The sequence below is a fragment of the Neolamprologus brichardi genome, chromosome 6 (assembly GCF_056152115.1).
Source record: "Neolamprologus brichardi isolate AB-2024 chromosome 6, ASM5615211v1, whole genome shotgun sequence".
In the NCBI taxonomy this organism is placed as follows: domain Eukaryota; kingdom Metazoa; phylum Chordata; class Actinopteri; order Cichliformes; family Cichlidae; genus Neolamprologus; species Neolamprologus brichardi.
In genome coordinates, this window is record NC_142109.1 from 36,809,626 (window position 1) to 36,827,500 (window position 17,875).

Here is a 17,875-nt window from a genome sequence, read left to right on the forward strand (position 1 = left end):
GCAGCTTCATGACTAAGCCAGGTAGTGTGTGTGTGTGTGTGTGTGTGTGTGTGTGGGGGGGGGGGGGGGGGGGGAAGGTGTTTCTGCGCAGTGTACCAGGGGCACGGAGAAAAGTTGTCGTACCATAGGCACGAGGAGAGTGTGTGTGTCATCTGCAGAGGTCTGTTAATAATACGAGTGCCCACCAATAGCAGCCCTGTGCTCGGATCAATTGGCAGGACGTTCATGACTAATTTAAATAATCACTTAGATCTGCTCTCCCATTGGCCCGTCCCCCCCCCTCCCCCTCCTCTACATCAGATTACACAGGATACTTTTCCATTACTCTCACTGGCCTTTTTCCTCCAGCAGTCCCAAACCTTCCTCTCCGTGCTCCCCTCCAAAAAAAACACCGAACTCCTGTAACCAATAACAAGGAGGGGGCCCAGTGCTGCTTAGCAACAGCCAACCAAGCTGGAGGGGTCAGCGCTGGACCCTCCCGTGTGTTTCAGGGTGGAGGCTGGACCGGGGTTGGGTTACCTGGCAGACACTCACACAACTTCTCTGTAAACATGGGATTAACTTTCCCTCCCACACCAGACCTTGGGGAAGTTGTGTGTGTGTCTGTGTGTGTCTGTGTGCGTGTGTGTGTGTGTGTGTGTCTGTGCGTGTGTGTGTCTGTGTGCGTGTGTGTGTGTGTGTGTGTGTGTGCGCTCCCAGCAGCCTGCCTCGCACACGTGCACTGTTTCTTGTTACTGCAGCACTGAGCAGCGTGCCTCTGCTCCAGAACCAAAAAGGGAGGTGTATCCCTCCCTCCCTCAGTCTCCTCCCTCCCCCTCTCGACCACCGTCACAGCCTGCGTAGCCTTCCCTGTTCGCTCACACACAGCGCTGACGGGATAACACACAACGCATGAACGTCCTGTGCAGCAGGACGAGTGTGTGAGGAGGAGGAGGGCGGTGTGTGTGTGTGAGGACGGCGTGAAGTGAACGCGCTGAAGGAGAATCTTCTGTTTTTATGCTGGATGTGTTTCTGCAGCACTGCAGGCTGAGAAGGAGAAGAGTAAGTTAAAGCTGCGGCAACAGTGTGAGTGTGAGCATGAGCAGTGTGTGCGCACTTTGAATTGTTGGCTGGATCGTGTAACATTAACTTGTGTCACAGTTCATCTTTTCCAGCTTCATCAGTAAACTGTTTTTCCTTCAGAGTAAACAAGTCGTGTTGTAATAAGACTGATGATGGTCTTTAAACTTCCTGCTGTAGCGCAGGCTCGTCCGCTCTTATGTAAAGTGGAGCTGCTGCACAAGTAAAGGGCGCCCGTGGAGACACGGTGATGGCGTGCAGTCCTTCCTCTGGCGTCTGTGATGGTTTCCAGATGCTTTCAGAGGATCGTTCGTGTAACTGAATCCTGTAGAAATGTTCACACAGCTGAAGCACAGACTCACAACTCTGCAGCCAGTCCAGGCCGATATTCCCGATGGTCGCCTTAACAAACGCGGATGGAGCCGTAACTTTCATCTCCATGGTAACCGGGACATTTAAACTGCACAGATAGTCTCCAGTCTAATCTGATTATACTTCTTTTAAAGAAAAACTGCTGAAGCGTTTTCCTGTAAGTCATCCTTCACTGCACGCTCAGCATCAAAACAACAAACTGCGTTGGCTCCTCCCACCAGAGCACTAAACAAACATGTTAATTCACATCATGGCGCCAGTGAGGAAAACAAAAGTGCACTTACCTGTGTCTCTATGGTGATAACGGACCGGCGAGCATGATTGGTTCTTCTGTTCTCCGGCTGAGCTGATTGGCTCGTTGGGGGAAGCTTTGAGACGAGTGTTTGCATTGGTTCTGACCTTTACAGGTAAACGTGAGGCCGACACCTGCAGCTCACATTGATCATTATATGTTTTTAACCCTTTAATGCCCCTCTGAGCGTTCTGAACATCAGCTCGCTTCCATAGCACCAACTTGTCCAGGTCGTGGTTTCCTTCCACAGACGGCTTTGCAGACGTCACATAAACGCTCGCAACAACATGATATTCCAGAACACGCTTTGCTGATCCGAGCTGGTCATAGCACTTCCTGCGCGTGAATAAACGTCGGCGCGAACTATTTCATGTCCTGGAAGTGACGTCATTTTTCATGGGACGCGTAGTTTTTATCCTTCAGACCTTTCAAAGGTTCCCTGGAGTTTGTGACAGTCGTGTCTGACTTCATGCTCGTCTGTACGCTTTCTGACACGCTCAGAACTGAAACTGTTGTTTTTTTGCAAATTGTTTACAAACATTGGTCTATCTCAAAAATGAAACTATGAAGATGCAAAATCAATTTCCTGTGATTGGAAACGATTTTGTGCAACTTTTTTGCATTTACAGTTTTGAACTTTCTAAAACTAGAAATGTGTTGAAAAAAGTTCAATTTTTTTGTAGTTTTTTTGCAATTTATGTAGTTAATATGGACGTGATGCATAGATATTATAATGTGCGATATAACAGTTGTATTGATGTTGTAACGTGCGGAGGTGTGCAGGTGGATAGCGAATGAGCAACAGCTTCTGACTTTCCAAAAAGTTTCATTTATTTACAGTATCAGAAATAAAAGTGCTGCCTCTACCACACATTACTAAAGAGCACACTAGTCTGCGTACACACGGGAGCATCCGTTACAGGAGGAGTGCGAAGAAGAACAAAAAGGGGGTGACACACCAGTCATGAGACAGGAGGCGCCACCATGTGGTGATACACTGCATTACAATAGCAACTGTTACAATGTATAGCCACAAAACCTTTATCCGTCCCACACGTGGGAGATCAATCGATCGATCTATTGAATAAAAGTTTTCATGATATGAACGTTGGAAGCCTCGCAGGAGGAGCAGTCACGTGATGCCTCTCAGTGTAACAGGCGTTGCCTCTGATAGGTCGGCTTATTACGGCTGGAGGATGATTCGACCTGCTGAGAGGAGCCGAGGGTTCGTGGTTCCCCGAGGACGCTGGGTCCGGTTCAGAACACAGCGCCACATCTGCGTGTCAGAGCGAGGCCTCGTAGCAGCGGTTTGAAATATTCATGATGGAGAAGCTTGAAAAATCGGGGGATTCTCTAAGATCAGCCACAGAGGTGTTTGAGTCTCCTGTGGGTGTCGTCAGCTTCAGGAACATTTGGTTCGTGCAGTAGAAAAAAACATGTGTGGGCATTTCTGACCATGTATGGACGCGTCATGTGACCTGGGTCTGTATTTGTACCGATGGGAAACTCTGCAGCTCTATTTCCAGAACAATCCGTCACTGCACTTCTAACAAAAATGTAACGGACTGACATGAGGCCTGCAGATGTGAGGTGCTCGTTCTTTTGCACAGGTGTCCACGTGGAACCGTTTGTGTCACTGCGGTAATGAGGCAGCGTTTCCACGCCGACCCCATCAGCTGCGCAGGTATCGATCAGTGAGCCCCCCCCGAAGCCAGCTAGCTGGTTACATAACAGCTCCATCCACACGCTGCAGTGTGACCTCTGGACCAGCCGTCATTAGACTGCCATCCAATCAGCTCGCAGCTCTCTCTCACCCTCGCTGTCCATTAAGTGTCCATCCTCGTGCTGTTTCCCCTGAGAGACTGTTCTGCTTACTGTGCTTCAGCTGGTTCATGCAGGGAAATATAGTGACTGTTATGTCATCCCCACACACACACACACACACACACACCTCTGCAGTGCCTGCGGTGTTTAGACCTCTCACAGTCGAGCTCGTCTTCTCAGAATGACTAAGCACTCTGTTTATTTCTATGGTAACCACGCTCACTGTATCGTGTCCTTCATGCAGACGTGTGTGTGTGTCTGCAGTGATGCAGCTCTGTGCTGTGAGGTGATGCAGTGAGTGTGATGCTGCCAAGTGTTGCTATGAAGGAAAGGTGAGCCTGCTGCCTGTTAACGAGCTCTCTGATTGGCTCGGTGCCCTCCTGAATGAAAGCAGAGCCGCAGTCGTTCCTGCACATCAGATGGTTGCAGTTTTGATTAAATCCTGCAGATGGCTCGTTTGGATTCTGTTGTTATTGAATCATCAGTAGATAAATTCCTTGCTGTCGTTTCACCTGTTGGGATGAAGGGAGGGCCGAGTATGAAGGCGAAGCTGTGGATTTGCTGCCACGAGGGCGCCGTGGGTACCCACTGAGCGAATGACCTCGAGGATGCGATCTGCAAAAATGAGCTGAAGGGTGTCTCTGCTCAGCCAGCTCGGGCGCTTTAGGTATCGGACTGTAATGTGAAACTCAGGTATCAGGTAATCTGAGCCTGAGACGTAACATCAGCCTGGAAACCAGACAAATCTGGGAGCTCGTGTTTCATTGGCTCTGGTCCTGAATGTGTCTGCGCTCTGCTCGTTTTCAGACTGATTTCCCTCTGGCTCTGCCCCACGGTCTTTCTTTATCTTGGAAACTCAGATTATGTCATACTCTATCCAGTTACAGGCTGAATTATTTAGCTGTGTGACAGAACAAAACCCCAGTGCACACCTGTCACAACCCTCATCTGCATTTATGTTTGTCACTTACTTCTGCAGAATATTTGGGGTGGCTGTAGCTCAGGAGGTAGAGCAGGTCACCTACTGATCGGAAGGTTGGTGGTTCGATCCTTGGCTCCTCCAGTCTGCATGTCAAGTATCCTTGGGCAAGATACTAACCCCAAGTTGCTCTCCGATGCGTCCATCGGAGTATGAATGTGTGTGAATGTAATTAGATAGCACTAAGTATAGATAAAGTGCTTGTGAGAATGTGTGTGATTGGGTGAATGTGGCATGTTGTATAGAGCGCTTTGAGTGCTCCGAGAGAGTAGAAAAGCGCTATATAAGAATCAGTCCATTTACCATTTACCATTTGGGCTGAATTTTTGCTTTGGGAATTTAAATGAGCTCCAAACCTGCAGTTCCTCTGACGCCCAGCAGAGGCAGCAGTGAGTCAGTCCCCATAGACTCCCATGTTAAACTTTTCCAGCAGAAATTGACACGTTTGCAGCCTGATACAAACTGTTTGGTGTCATAGGAAGTTTACATTATTAGGGGCGTGGCTTCTCTGACTGACAGGTAGATGGTGACACAGGTGGCTGTAGCTGCTAGCTGCCTGCTAAGCTTCTAAGCTAATTGTGCCTGAACTGGACTGTTTGTGCTGTTAGAGCCTTTGAGCATTTTAATGACATCATGTGACCAATAACATGCTGTGAGGTTACTATAGTAACAGAGTTAGAGAGCACTAATCAGCAGATATCTCTGGATGCAAAAAGCTAGCTACCATTAGCTGTGGATCCTGCTGCTGTGTGTGTGTGAGTGTGTGTGTGAGATCTCCTGCATGCTAAATTAGACACAAATCTGAGTAACTAATGTTGGATGTCTCCAGAGATGCTGACATTACATTAGTGTGTGAGCGCTGCAGTCACTCTGACCTACAGGTCAGCAGTACACCCGTGACTCTGACTCCTCACCTGTTGTTGGTCATCGTCCTGTAGCGTACAGGTTTGTTTAATGTTTCCTTTTCAGAAGTAATTGATTACTCACAGAACTGGAGATCAAAGTAATCAGAGTATCAGGTTAGAAACAGTTTCTGAGCACCTCGTGTTGCTGAGCAGTGATTTCAGTGCAGTTCCTCCACACGGCTGTTATGAAACGCTGCTGTGAGCTTCATGTTCGTCATGGTCCAGTGAAGCACAGTCGTCCCTCACAGAGCACAAATATTAACCGACTGCAGCGTCCTGCACTGAGCTCCTCTGCAGCACTCTGCAGCTCCTCACTTCAGCGTGTGTGTGTGTGTGTGTGTCACAGTCCAATCAGCAGCCTGCATGACAGTTTAGTTTCTGAACTTTAATTGAACGATCAGCTGTGAACAATGGAGCCGACTGTTAGCCACCAACAGCTGCTGGCACCGCCCACTCTGAGGTTTGTCATCGGCTTCTTGTGGGCGCTCAGACTGACGCTCATTAAGGTGAAAAACCACAAAGAACGGAGGAAAAAGCTATTTTTATTCCTGGGCTCAGAGCAGCTTTGCATGAGTCACAGTTTAAAATTCTGAGCTGTGAAATGCTCAGCGTGGATGCCTGAAACGACCATATTAGGGATGTCCCCTCTTGATGACATCATATAGATCCAAGAGTAGGAAAAAGAGTTTTTGGCTCAGAGGGATTCCTCTTTTTGAACAGGAGGCGTGACAGAAAACAGGAAACGTCATGTAGGCGGTGAGAGAATCACAACAGACGAGCTTTTTCCTTCACGATCCTGGAGGTTAAAGAACAGTCGGAGCACATTCGGTGCTAAAGCTTTGCAAACAATTGGATAAGCGTGCGCTCAACAAGGCGCTGAAGGAAGAGAGAAAGGAAGCGATGGCTCTCTCTTTTCCTGCTGTGACCTCGAACACCAGCGGCCTGTTTTTGTGGCGACAAACGTGCAGAGGAAAGAAGACAGATTTCCAGGTTCACGTGTTAAAACATTGTTTTCACCCCAGGAGCTCGGGTTGGTTTCCACTCCATCATCTTTGTGTGGTTCATTATGCAACGCTAAGAAATGATGAGTTGAACAAACGGTCTCCCTCCTGCTGAGTGTTTCACATTCAGATCAGAGTGAGGTCAGCCTCCATCGCAGAAGCTGATTCATTCAGTGTGTGTGTGATGATTAGAGCCAACCAAAGAAACCCTTTGGTTGGCTCTGCTGTGCTGCTGCCAGAAAGGCTGAGGGCTGTCCTTATGAACAAAACAAACACCCCCTGCTGAGCTGCACAGCCCTGCAGGCTTTAAAAGCCCGAAAGGACAAACAGTTAGAAGTCAGACGCAAAGCTGCACAGAGTTCAGACCGACTCAGAGGAAAATCAAGTTTTAAAAGTTTGTTTTTTCTGTTACTGCTGATAGAAATATGAGACTTTTACTAAATAAGAGCATGTGAGCAGACTGTAACAGAGACTGCTCTGTTAACCCTTTAAAGCCGGTCTGAGCGGGCACGCTCTGTTTTGCGTAACTATTTTTAAATCCCGGTAGCTCTGCAACCACGTGAGCTAGCGCAATAAATTTTTTTGCATATGAAACCGGAGGAGTTGTACTTACATCTTATGCCATCAGCTTGTCCTCGGTCACAGTTTCCTTCCACATATAGTTTTGCAAAAACTGCATAAAAAGCACTTGCAGCAACAAAAACATAATATTCCAGAAACACGCTTTGCTGATCCAATCAGCTGTTTGTAACACTTCCTACGTCCATCAGCGCGAACTATCGCATGTCCGCCATGACCTGCCCAAAACCGGAAGTGACGTCATTTTGCGGAAATGTAGTTTTTTACCATCAGGGCCTCATGAGCCTATACTGGTGTTTTTAAAAGTTATGTTTGACTTTATGACTTTCTGTGTGGTTTCTGGGATGCTTAGGACTCATATTGCACTGCTGGAAATAGTTTATTTTGATGCATATGCTGCTTTTTTGCAAATTTGCACTATAATATTTTCGTTTTTCCTGCAGTGTATAAAAATTGGTGTATTTCAAAAATAAAACTATGAAGACACTCAAAATAAATTTCCTGTGGTGGGAAACTATTTTGTGCAACTTTTTTGTATTTACAGTTTTGAAGGATAAGCCTCTTAAATTTCTCTAACTAGAAATATATGTTAAAAAAACAAAAACGATTTTCAATTTTTTGTAGTTTATTGCACTTTCTTGCAATTTATGTAATTACTATGCACTTAATGCAGACATATTATTAAAATTTAGGCTGTAATGGTTGTATTGATGTATAGCAACTTGAAATGCTCCCAAAAATGGCTCCACAGCATGTAAAAATATAATATAAGCTCTGGTGGACTTGGTTCTATGGTAGGTCTTAAAGGGTTAAAAAGCAGAGCTGAGAGAAAGTAACAGTGGGGGCGGAGCCTAGAGCAGCACAGAGGAAAGTGCAGAGTCGAAGGCTGTAGCTGCTAGCTCTCTGCTACGCTGCACCTCAGCGGGACCTCTGCACCGTGTTCGTGCTGTTGGAGCGTTTTTAATGACATCATCTGACCAATAACACGGGAGCTGTGTGGTTACTGTACTGACAGACGGCGGCGGAGGCGGAGCTCCAGTTTTCAGTGAAATTCTAGGATTTTATTTGGATGTTTCTGAGGAATAATTAGCAGGTGTCTGTGTGAGGTTCACATACCTAAGCTAGCTAGCGTTAGCTAATAGTTATAAACAAGCACCAAGAAAGGTTCCACAAGTGCTAACGTTCACTCCAGTGCTAACGTTCACTCCAGTGCTAACGTTCACTCCAGAAGCCCATGGCTGACAACATGGTGGCTAATTCCATCTTTTATATACAGTCTTTGCAGTGTCCTCTCTTTTGAGCCTCTCAGTTATTTCCTGTTACGACCCCACGCTCCCTATAGTCTCATTTGTCTGTTAAATTTTTATTTTAAGTACATCTCTGCATGACATTGTATCCTTATTAACATTAAAGAAAACAAAAGAAACTTAGATCAACTTCAATCAAAGAATATCTTTAACTTTTTTTTTTGTCTGAAAATTTGTCTGAAAGTTAAGAAAATAAAACCTTATTCAAACTAAAAACATTTGACTGACTTGAACCATTTGCTTCTGAATAATAAAATTAAAGAAAATCAATAAATGCATTTAAATTGATCAGCAACATTAAGTACAGGTCCTCAAAAACTCACTCGGGCCTCCTCAAACATATAAAACACTTTAACAGAGTCAGAGTGAAGCCGAGCGCTACAGACGCGCCGCCACATTTCCTCGTCTTAGCTTTAGAGACTTTTGTTTGTCCCGTCATCTGCGCCCGTCTTTTCGTCACTGTTAAATATTTTTCTTGAGTTTGTTTGCTGCACTTTGTATCTCCTGCTGTGTGCGCACGCTCGGTGCAAAAAACCCTGCCACCTGCTGTAGTGGATGTGCAATTACACTTTATTCTAGTACAGCAAACCAAGCCCGTTCCCGGCGTCAGCATAATGTTTGTGATCTGTTGTAGATGGGCTGCTGAGCAGGATTTACTACACTGGATAAGACTTCAGTGTACGTGATGTTAGCCGTGGATGCTGATCTGGGATCTTTGGCTGCTTTCGTATAAACCTGTGTTGTGGAGCTCGTTGGTGCTGCCAGAGCAGCTCTGGTGGGAATGATTTTGTAAAGCTGGACTAAGTCGCATAAAACACTTTGACTGTGTTCGGCTGTAGCAGGTCAATCAAAATGGTTAAATCAGTGAATTTTGTGGATTTACTGATGCATGTTGATTCCCTCGTGGTCGCTCGGCCTCTCGTGCTGCTCGTTTCCTCTACATGATTTCCTCTTCAGCTCCATCCACTCTGGACTTAACCTGCTCGACAAGCGTAGCAGGGACCTTAGCTTAGATTAGCCCCATTATACACACACACACACACACACACACACACACACACACACACACACACACACACACACACACACACACACACACACACACACACACACACACACACACACAGCCAGAGGCTGGTGGAGAAACTGATCCTAACAGGAGTGGATGAGTCGTTTGGAAGCTCAGGAGCTTTCAGTTCAGTTTGGAGGCTTCGTGTCAGAGAGCGCGGCGTCTCGCTCTGATGGAGGACGGTTCCCTCGGTGCCTTTCCTTCTCTGCACGGAGAACAGGGAGGTCATCAGTTTGGATCATTAATTTCATTTGACTTTATCTGATAATCAGAGTGAGGAGTGTCTGCAGTCTGAGTAAAGCTCTGAAAAAAGAAATGAGCGGTCGTCAGGCTGTTTGAGGGCTCGGTCTGCGATGGCCTGAGGGCATTCACTCTGTCTGGGACAAACAACTCACCTGAAAGGAATTCATCACCACACATCGATGTTTATGTGCACAGACGTGCAGTGAAAGCACCAGGCGATCTAATGCGAGCTTGGAGTTTAAAAGATCCAGGATCAGCTGATCCTGCTTACACCGTCAGTGTCTGAATCCAGCAAGCAGCAGTTTGGATGATGAGAGCATGGCGTGCTTTATTCCTCACAACACGTCACACAAACAGTGCAAACGTACAGCGTCAGCAGCAAGAGGCTGCTGCAGGTCTGACACAGGTGAGCGCAGGTGTCGTCACTCTGCTGCTGGAGACGCTGAACCTTCCCAGAGTCTGTGATGTTCACAGCAGGTGAACTGCAGACAGGCTGTTAATTCATATTTAATTGAGCCAAGCTGACCTCACCTGAGAGAGGAAGTGAGGTGGTGCTGACGGCGTCTGCCTGAGCTCAGCTTATGCATTATGGAGGCGCAGAGACTGAAGGATCAGGCAGCACAGTGATGCATGTCTCAGCTCCGAACTAATGACACATAAAAGCTATAAGAATAAAACATCTTTATCATAGTCGCAGGTAAGCAGAGAAGTCTCTCTGTCTCTGTCCTGTTAAACACAAACAGGGAAATGTTGAGTTCAGTGAGGAAGTGTTTCCTGTAGCAGCCTGACAGCGAGTGGCGCCCACAGGCTCTGCTGCCATTACCAGATAATGGAGCAGCAGCGCTGTCCTGGATCTGAGCGCCTTTATTAGCTGCTCCTCTTTCTTTGTCCCTGATGCGCACGTGCACGCACACGTGCACGCACACGTGCACGCACACGTGCACGCACACGTGCACGCACACGTGCACACGCACACGTGCACACGCACACGTGCACACACACACACACACAGAGTTGTGCTTTCATATCCTTGTGGGGACATCTAATTGAATGCTTTCCCTACCCACTTATCCTAACTGTAACCCTGACACTAAAACCTGACACTTCAAACTCGTGAGGACGGGCACTTTGGTTCCCACAAGTACAGTAAACTTCCAAATTTTGTTCTCCACAAAGCTATGAGTACATGGTAAACACACATGTAGACAGAAACACAGACAGCAGGTCAGATTTTGGTGCGTGATGAACTTTGAAGGTGTTGCTCACCTGTCAGGGTTCTGACTCTGTCGTCTTTTTACTGCAGTGATCAGTGCAGCCTGCAGAGGGCAGCGTTTCTCAACTCTTTCACTGCCCGATGTTGCAGCAGCAGTTTTAATGCACTCAGAGCTTTGCTTCCTGATTGGAGGAATCCTGAGCACTTTTCTTCTGCCTGCTTCTTTGTGACAAACCTCGTCTGTCAGGGAGAGACCGCTCTCATGCACGAGACGACGACGATGATGATGATGATGATATGGGCAGGATAACTGCTTTGTTGACTGATCAGTATATGAGATGTTTACCTGAAGCAGCAGCTGATGTTTGTTTGTTTTCTTGTTTTCTGCGCAGGTTAAATGCAGCAGGATAAAAATAAACAGAACAATACTATAAGATAATAATAACAATAATAATGATGGAAAGTTCAAGGACAATTATTTACCATTAAGGAGACAAGACGCAGTAGTGATAAAAGAGACCTGGAGTCTTTTAGTCCTCACAGGTACTCTAAAACGGCGGCCGGAAGGCAACAAGTCAAACTCACTGTGAAGTGGACGGTTCACACAGTTAATAATAGAATGAGCCTTTCTAAGCACATTTCTATTGTAAACGGCCAAAAGTCCATCTTGCCAGCGCCCTGAAATTTTGCTAGTAGTTTTTACCAGAAGTCCCAACCGATTCTTATTCTTCACCGTCAGGTTACCAAACCAGGCAGCGATACAAAAAGACGTCACAGATTCGATAAAACTTCTATAAAACAAAGACAACATCTCAGATGAGACATTAAAAGATCTCATTTTCCTTAAAAAGAACAGTCTATGTTGAACTTTTTTAGTAGTGACATCAGCATGAGATTCAAAACACAGTTTATGGTCAAGTACCACCTAGATATTTATAACTCTCAACGATCCCAATATCGGCAGTTTTAATGATAGTAGGTGATGAGCTATAAGGGGACTTCCTAAAATCAATAATCATGTCTTTAGTTTCAAACTTGCTTCATGAGTTTTATTTCAGCTGTCGGCCCAAATGAGGAAACCCGTGTCTTTAAAATAAGTCCTCATGGGTTTTTCTGCCACAGTTATTTCCCAGCAGAGCCGCTGTGTGTTCGGTCTGTCGAGCTGTTGTTTGCTTGGTGACATTTAATCTTTCACTTGATATCTGACCGGAGGATCACAGTGTTTGCTCAGAGATGCACGTGATATCGCCGTGATGCTTCTTACTGTCGGTGACCTCGCCGTCAATAAGATGCTGACAGGTGCAGAGGCAGCTGCTATGATTGCATTCACATTCGTCCTGTTCAAAGTTTCGCTTCTTTGATTGTTGGCCGGAGCGTCGTTAGAGGAATTTAGCCGACACTAACTTCCTGCTCGTCTTCCAGCTCTGGTAATGATGAAGATCAGCTGCTGATGTTCGATCAGAGTCTAAACTGTAACTCTCTGTGTCTCCCTGCAGACTCGGGAACGTTTCCAGATTCCTGAAAAACGTGTCGGAGCCACGATGTGAGGATCCGTCAGAGCCGTCCAGCCTTCGTGGAAGCGTTGGGGTGTGAATGTGTCGGTGGACAGAGCGCGGCGCTGTGACGTCCTGACCGCGAATTTCCTGTCCTCGAGATGAGCGCCTCCGAGCCCGCTAACAGCGTCCCTGTCAGGGGCGCGGGCGGCTCCCGCATGAAGCTCCCTCTCCACAGTGCAGGAGACCACAACGGGAATGCTTTCCCGATTTCCTCTTCCTCCTCTTCCTCCTCTTCCTCGTCCTGCCTCGGGGAGTCGTCTCCCGAGTCGCTGCGGAGTCTGAGCGGGGGCCGGACCGACAGCCCGCTGGACTACGACATGTTCGACGTTACCCTGACGACGGTGAAAACTGTGACTCTGAAGTGTGTCGTTTCAGACTGGGCGCCAGAGGAGGAGCGTAACCCGGACGACGGCGATGACGGTGATGACACCTCGTTGGGGAAATCTCAAACCGTGACAGAGTCCAACGACAACTCCGTGTCGGTTTACCTGGACGCCAACGGCGACGACTACCACCAGGACAGCTGGAACGACAACCTGACACTCGCCCGATCGCTGACAGGAAACGGCGGCCTCATCGACGAGGATGTCAGCAGTGGAAGCAGTAACGGAAGAAGGCGCAGCTCCTCAACTCCAGACTCGGACGCAACAGAAGTCCCTGATGATGATGATGATGATGATGAAGAGGAGGCGTTGTTTGTGTCTGTGAGCTCTGATGTGGACGTGCAGAGAAGCAGTGCGATGATCGCGAGCTCAGGTAGTTGGTCAGGTGACGGCGTCCAGGTGACGGAGGTGGACGGGCCTGCGGTCCACTGTCCTCCAGAACCGTCCAAAGGGCGTCACACGGATCCTCCAGCCTCTGAAGACCTCAGTGAAGACACACAGACGCCGACTGAAGATGTTAAGAAAACGAGCTCTCCTCCACCTGAAGAGGCTGAAACGGGTGTAGTGGGCTCCAAACCTCCGCCCTCCCAGCCTGATGTGAGGCCCAGACCTGCTCCCAGGTCAGCCGCCTCCACAGCTGCCAAACCGCCCGGTCCAGAAGCGAAGAGGGTTTCCAGAGTGGACTTAAAAGCAGTCAAAGCTAAAGTCGGATCACGGCCCGCCCCCTCCCCACCGAAACCTGCCACCCAGGTACACGGCAGCCAGGTTTTACTGTTTGCTACACCTCCACCCAACGCTCAGGGTCACTCTGAAATGTTTTATGTGATAGACAACAAGTAATGTAATCACTGATTATTACTGGAACACCTGCACAGGTACACAGAGACCCATATTCAGCATAATCAATGTTAGCATGTTAGCATGATAGCATGTTAGCGTGTTAGCATGTTAGCGTGTTAGCATGTTCGCATGTTAGCGTGTTAGCATGTTAGCATGTTAGCATCGACCTGTAGTCCCAGATTTCACTGAAAGTTTCCTAAAGTCGGTGTAGCAGGAAGTGTAGTGTAGCTGCTCCCTGCACACAGCACCTGAACACAGGTCACATGGTCACTGACCAGTGTCATGTCACATCGCATAAAAACCCTCAAAGTAATTTATTACTTGGCTTAGAAAAGAGTAAAGGGCGTGTGTAATAGAAAGCACACAGCAGGCCTTCTTTAAGTGAGCCCAGACTCTGAGCTGTTGTTTATTAGGTGACATAAACACTCTGACATTTTCAAATGTGTCTTCTACTCAGAATAAATCTGCCCCGTCCAATGGGAAGAGAGCAGTGGTGAGGAAGGAGGTGCAGGCTGGTGATGGAGGTAAAAGACAGAGGTCGTCTGCAGGTCCCATCAAAGTGGCTGTGATCAGAGGAAAGAGCAGGAACGTCAAGCCAAACCACAGGAAAGCAGCCGGGGAGCCGACCGTGCCGCAGGAGACGAGTTTATCCGTCAGTCGAACCCTGTCCACTTCGACCAGCTCGCTGGGCTCCGAGGTCGCTGGGGAAAAACGCCTAAATGCTCCCAGGAAGGCTGACCAGGACGTGCCCGATAAATATGGAAAACCTGATGAGGGGGAAGCAAAATGCCCAAGTGAGGAGTGTGTGGAGGAGGAAACGGAGGCTTCGGTGTTGGCAGCCGCTGTGGAGAAACCACGGACGCCTACCAGGGTGAGTATGAGGAAGACGTGAACTGCACTTTTCTGCCTCGTGAGAGTTTAAACATGTCGTTTTGCAGACGAACGATCCGGGAACGCTGGTGGCTCCAGGTGCAAGAAGTAATTCGATATCTGCTTATTGTCGCAGCACATCTGTGACATAACAGAGTGTCTGCATGTGAGGATGGAGGAGAGGCTTCCTCTCTGGAAACGCTTCAGCACATGCAACACACATGAAGCGTGTTTGTATACACACAAGTCTTTTTAAGCTTTTGCTGGGACAGAGCGGGGCTTAAACTGCCTCAGGGTGGATTTGAACATCAGCCCGGGTCGCTGCTCCACCCGGTGAGTTGGTATCGTCACCTCCATCCACGATATTTAATCCTTAACCAATCACAGGTGGTGTTTGAGCCACACCGTACTTTTATATCATGTCAAAATAAAAGCTGCAAGACCTTAATGTTAAAGTTCCCAAGAAATGTCCGTCTGCAGGGACTCCTGCACGCCGTGGAGGCGTCCAGTCTGACCTGAGCTCAGGATTTACTTTGAATCCGTGTGAAGACGGCATGTGGTGCAACAGGGCGAGCTGGATGCAGCGCTGGCATGAACGTTTCCTCGTCAGCTGATGAGCTTGACACTCGAGGTGATGAAAGATGAAACGAGCTTCCTGATAAATAACTGCGAGCTTTAGCTGTGCACGGCGAGCGTGCACGGTCTCTGGTATGTGTTTTTGAAGATGTACTGAGCCTGTGACGGGTGTAAAACCTGCAGCGTATTCTGTCACAGGCCGCCCCGGGGGCGGGGCAGATACCTGTTAAACACTGCTGTGCGCGAGTATGAATGTTTAAAGGGACGCGTCACCACATGATCATCTGTGCACAGCTTAACTGCACGCTTCCTTCTGCACAGCGATGTGGTTGGTGGTTGTAGTGTGGCGGGGAAAGTAGTTCCCGCCTGATTAGTAATGAATTCTGCAGAGGAGGGTCACGGCGCAGCGGCGGGCGCAGTTTCATGTCCCGTAAATATCTGGATACACTCAGACTGCACATGTGGTTTGAGTCGGGCCGACGTGACTCTTGAGTTTATTTTGGCAGCGATGAAGGAAACGCTGCTGCACGCGTCCATCTTTTCATGCATTACCAGACAATCAGCTGTGCTGCCAGCTCGCATGTTAACACATGATTTAGGTGAACGCTGCAGTAATCCGCTGCCGCGGGCGAAGGAGGCTCTGAGCTCTCTGAGGTTTCTCATCTGAGCCAAAGCAGCGCTGTTGAACGCTGCTGTGTTAGCGGCTGAGCAGCCGTTTCTACCACACACACACACACACACACACACACACACACTCTGCCATAAACTCGCTCCATGTGTGCTCGTGTACTCGGAGGGGGAGGAACATGGAGGGGTGGGGGCGGGGAGAGAAAAAGCTCCTGGCCCCGTCCGAGCTCGGGTTCTCGAGGGGAGTGTACGACACAACGGCAACTGTTTTTGCCCTCCTTGTAGTTGCAGCACACTCCCAGTTTCCCTCCTCCTCGTTTCCTTCCCTCCTTTTCCTCCTCCCCTCCAGCTTTAAAAAAATCTCTCTCTCTCTCTCACTCCTCCCCTACCTCGCTGCTTCGCTCGTCCACATTTCTGACTCCGAGTGGGGAATGGCTAACACCATGGTCTCGCTCTGCAGCTCCGAGCTGGGGCCCCTCGGCTGGGACGCCGTCACTAAACGTCAGCTCTTCTTACAGAAAGTCTCCTCCAAGCTGGGACCCAGCCCCAGGCCTCAGGGAAGAGGCACCAGAGCAGACCGGGGGCCCTCGGGACCAGCTCCGGGCTCAGGGACCGGACCTCCAGGTCAGGGGAGCCCCGGACCCAGGCAAGCCCAGACGGATGGCTCCACGCTGGGAAAAGGTGGGCCGAGTGCTGGGAGTGGAGCTCCAACCACCAAGAGTCAGGGTGAGTCAGTGCAGTGCTGTCACGCTGAGCACATACCTGAGAGACACACACACACACACACACACACACACACACACACACACACACACACACACACACACACACAGTGAGTTTGCAGCTGATGGTTTTGCAGAACTTTAATTTATTCAGATGTGTGTGTGTGTGTGTGTGTGTGTGTGTGTGTGTGTGTTGTTAGTTCCCTGTTGCTCTTGGAGGAAACACACGGGGATGTTTTTTCCTAGGCTGGTGTTTACTTCCTGTTTGTTCTTCCTTGTTTGTTTGTTTCCTGTAATGATGCGTGTGGAGACGTCAGGCAAACTTAAACAGTGCCGTGTGCTCTACAGGGGCTCCAGTGGCCTGTACTTCCATAACTGTGTGTGAGCAGCTTGTTTTCCAGAGTCACTGAGCCGCGGCGTGTCATTTACATAGCTGAAATGCAGATGTGCCTGTTGTGGATGAAGTATTTGTGTGCAGACTCTGTAAAGGTCACGTTCTGCTGGACAAAAGCTCGTCTGTCCTCGTCGCTCACACTCGGGAACAAACGGACGTCTCTTGACCTGAAGACGGAAATCTAATGAATGGATTCTTCTCTGTTTGAGAGTGTGCTCTTTGGATTTTTGCTGCAGGGGGAAATGAGTAGCGCTGAAGTCTTTTTGCCGATAAGGATGCAGCTCGCCTTCGTGACTGTGCGATCATCTGTGAGGTTGGTGGTGTTGTGCTAGCAGCACGTCGCTCCACGTCGCCACAGACACTGGGATGGTCGACTCTGCAGCTTCCAGGTCTGAAAGTTGGACCCAGTACAAGAATGCCTTAAACCTGCATTCTTGTTAATGTCCAGCAGGGGGCGGTGGCGCTGATGTATCACTGTGACCTCAGCAAACACTTTCCTGCTGAGTTTATGATCTGTGGTTAACTGTTGAAACAGATGTGCTCTGAGGACACCTGGTCAGGTGTTCCAGATCACCTGACCAGGTGTCCTCAGAGCACATCTGTAAGGTTTGGATCGGATGACGACACCTGCAGAGATGTAACACATTTCTGAGCTCTCACACAAAACACCTGGATGTACCAGCTGTTTGCAATGGTGTAGTTTGGTAGAGGTGTGTGTGCCTGAGGCTGAAGTGGTCTGAATGAAACCAGGCGAGCCGAGCGTAACGAGCGCGAGCCGCGAGGAGCGAGCAGCGACGTCTTGACTGAACGTTTCCAGCCATCATTAACACATAATTTTAGTTTGGAGCCACAGCTGGACGCTGCCGCTGTGACATTTGGGTGCAGCTCTGCTGGTGAGGGGAGATGGGCCTCCAGACCTCGGAGAGCCTGAGAGGCGGAGTCTAAGACCCAAGCTGACATATAGACACAGACGAACAGGCGCACGCGGACACAAACGTGTATTCACCCCCATATACACAAATACTCGGCACTCACCCGATGTAGAGATGGACACAAATAGACAC

At 48.6% G+C, this 17,875-nt stretch overlaps 1 protein-coding gene across 1 annotated transcript in view; it reads left to right on the forward strand.

Annotated features, from left to right (window-relative positions):
- Positions 1–864: 864 nt before the first annotated feature.
- Positions 865–17,875, forward strand: part of LOC102779896 (uncharacterized) — a 48,075-nt gene continuing 31,064 nt past the window's right edge. The window contains exons 1-4 of the mRNA XM_087842245.1: positions 865–1,041; positions 12,340–13,532; positions 14,080–14,493; positions 16,214–16,421. Coding sequence (XP_087698371.1) covers positions 12,498–13,532; positions 14,080–14,493; positions 16,214–16,421 — 1,657 coding nt within the window. The 5' untranslated portion in view covers positions 865–1,041; positions 12,340–12,497. The remainder of the gene's footprint in view (positions 1,042–12,339; positions 13,533–14,079; positions 14,494–16,213; positions 16,422–17,875) is intronic.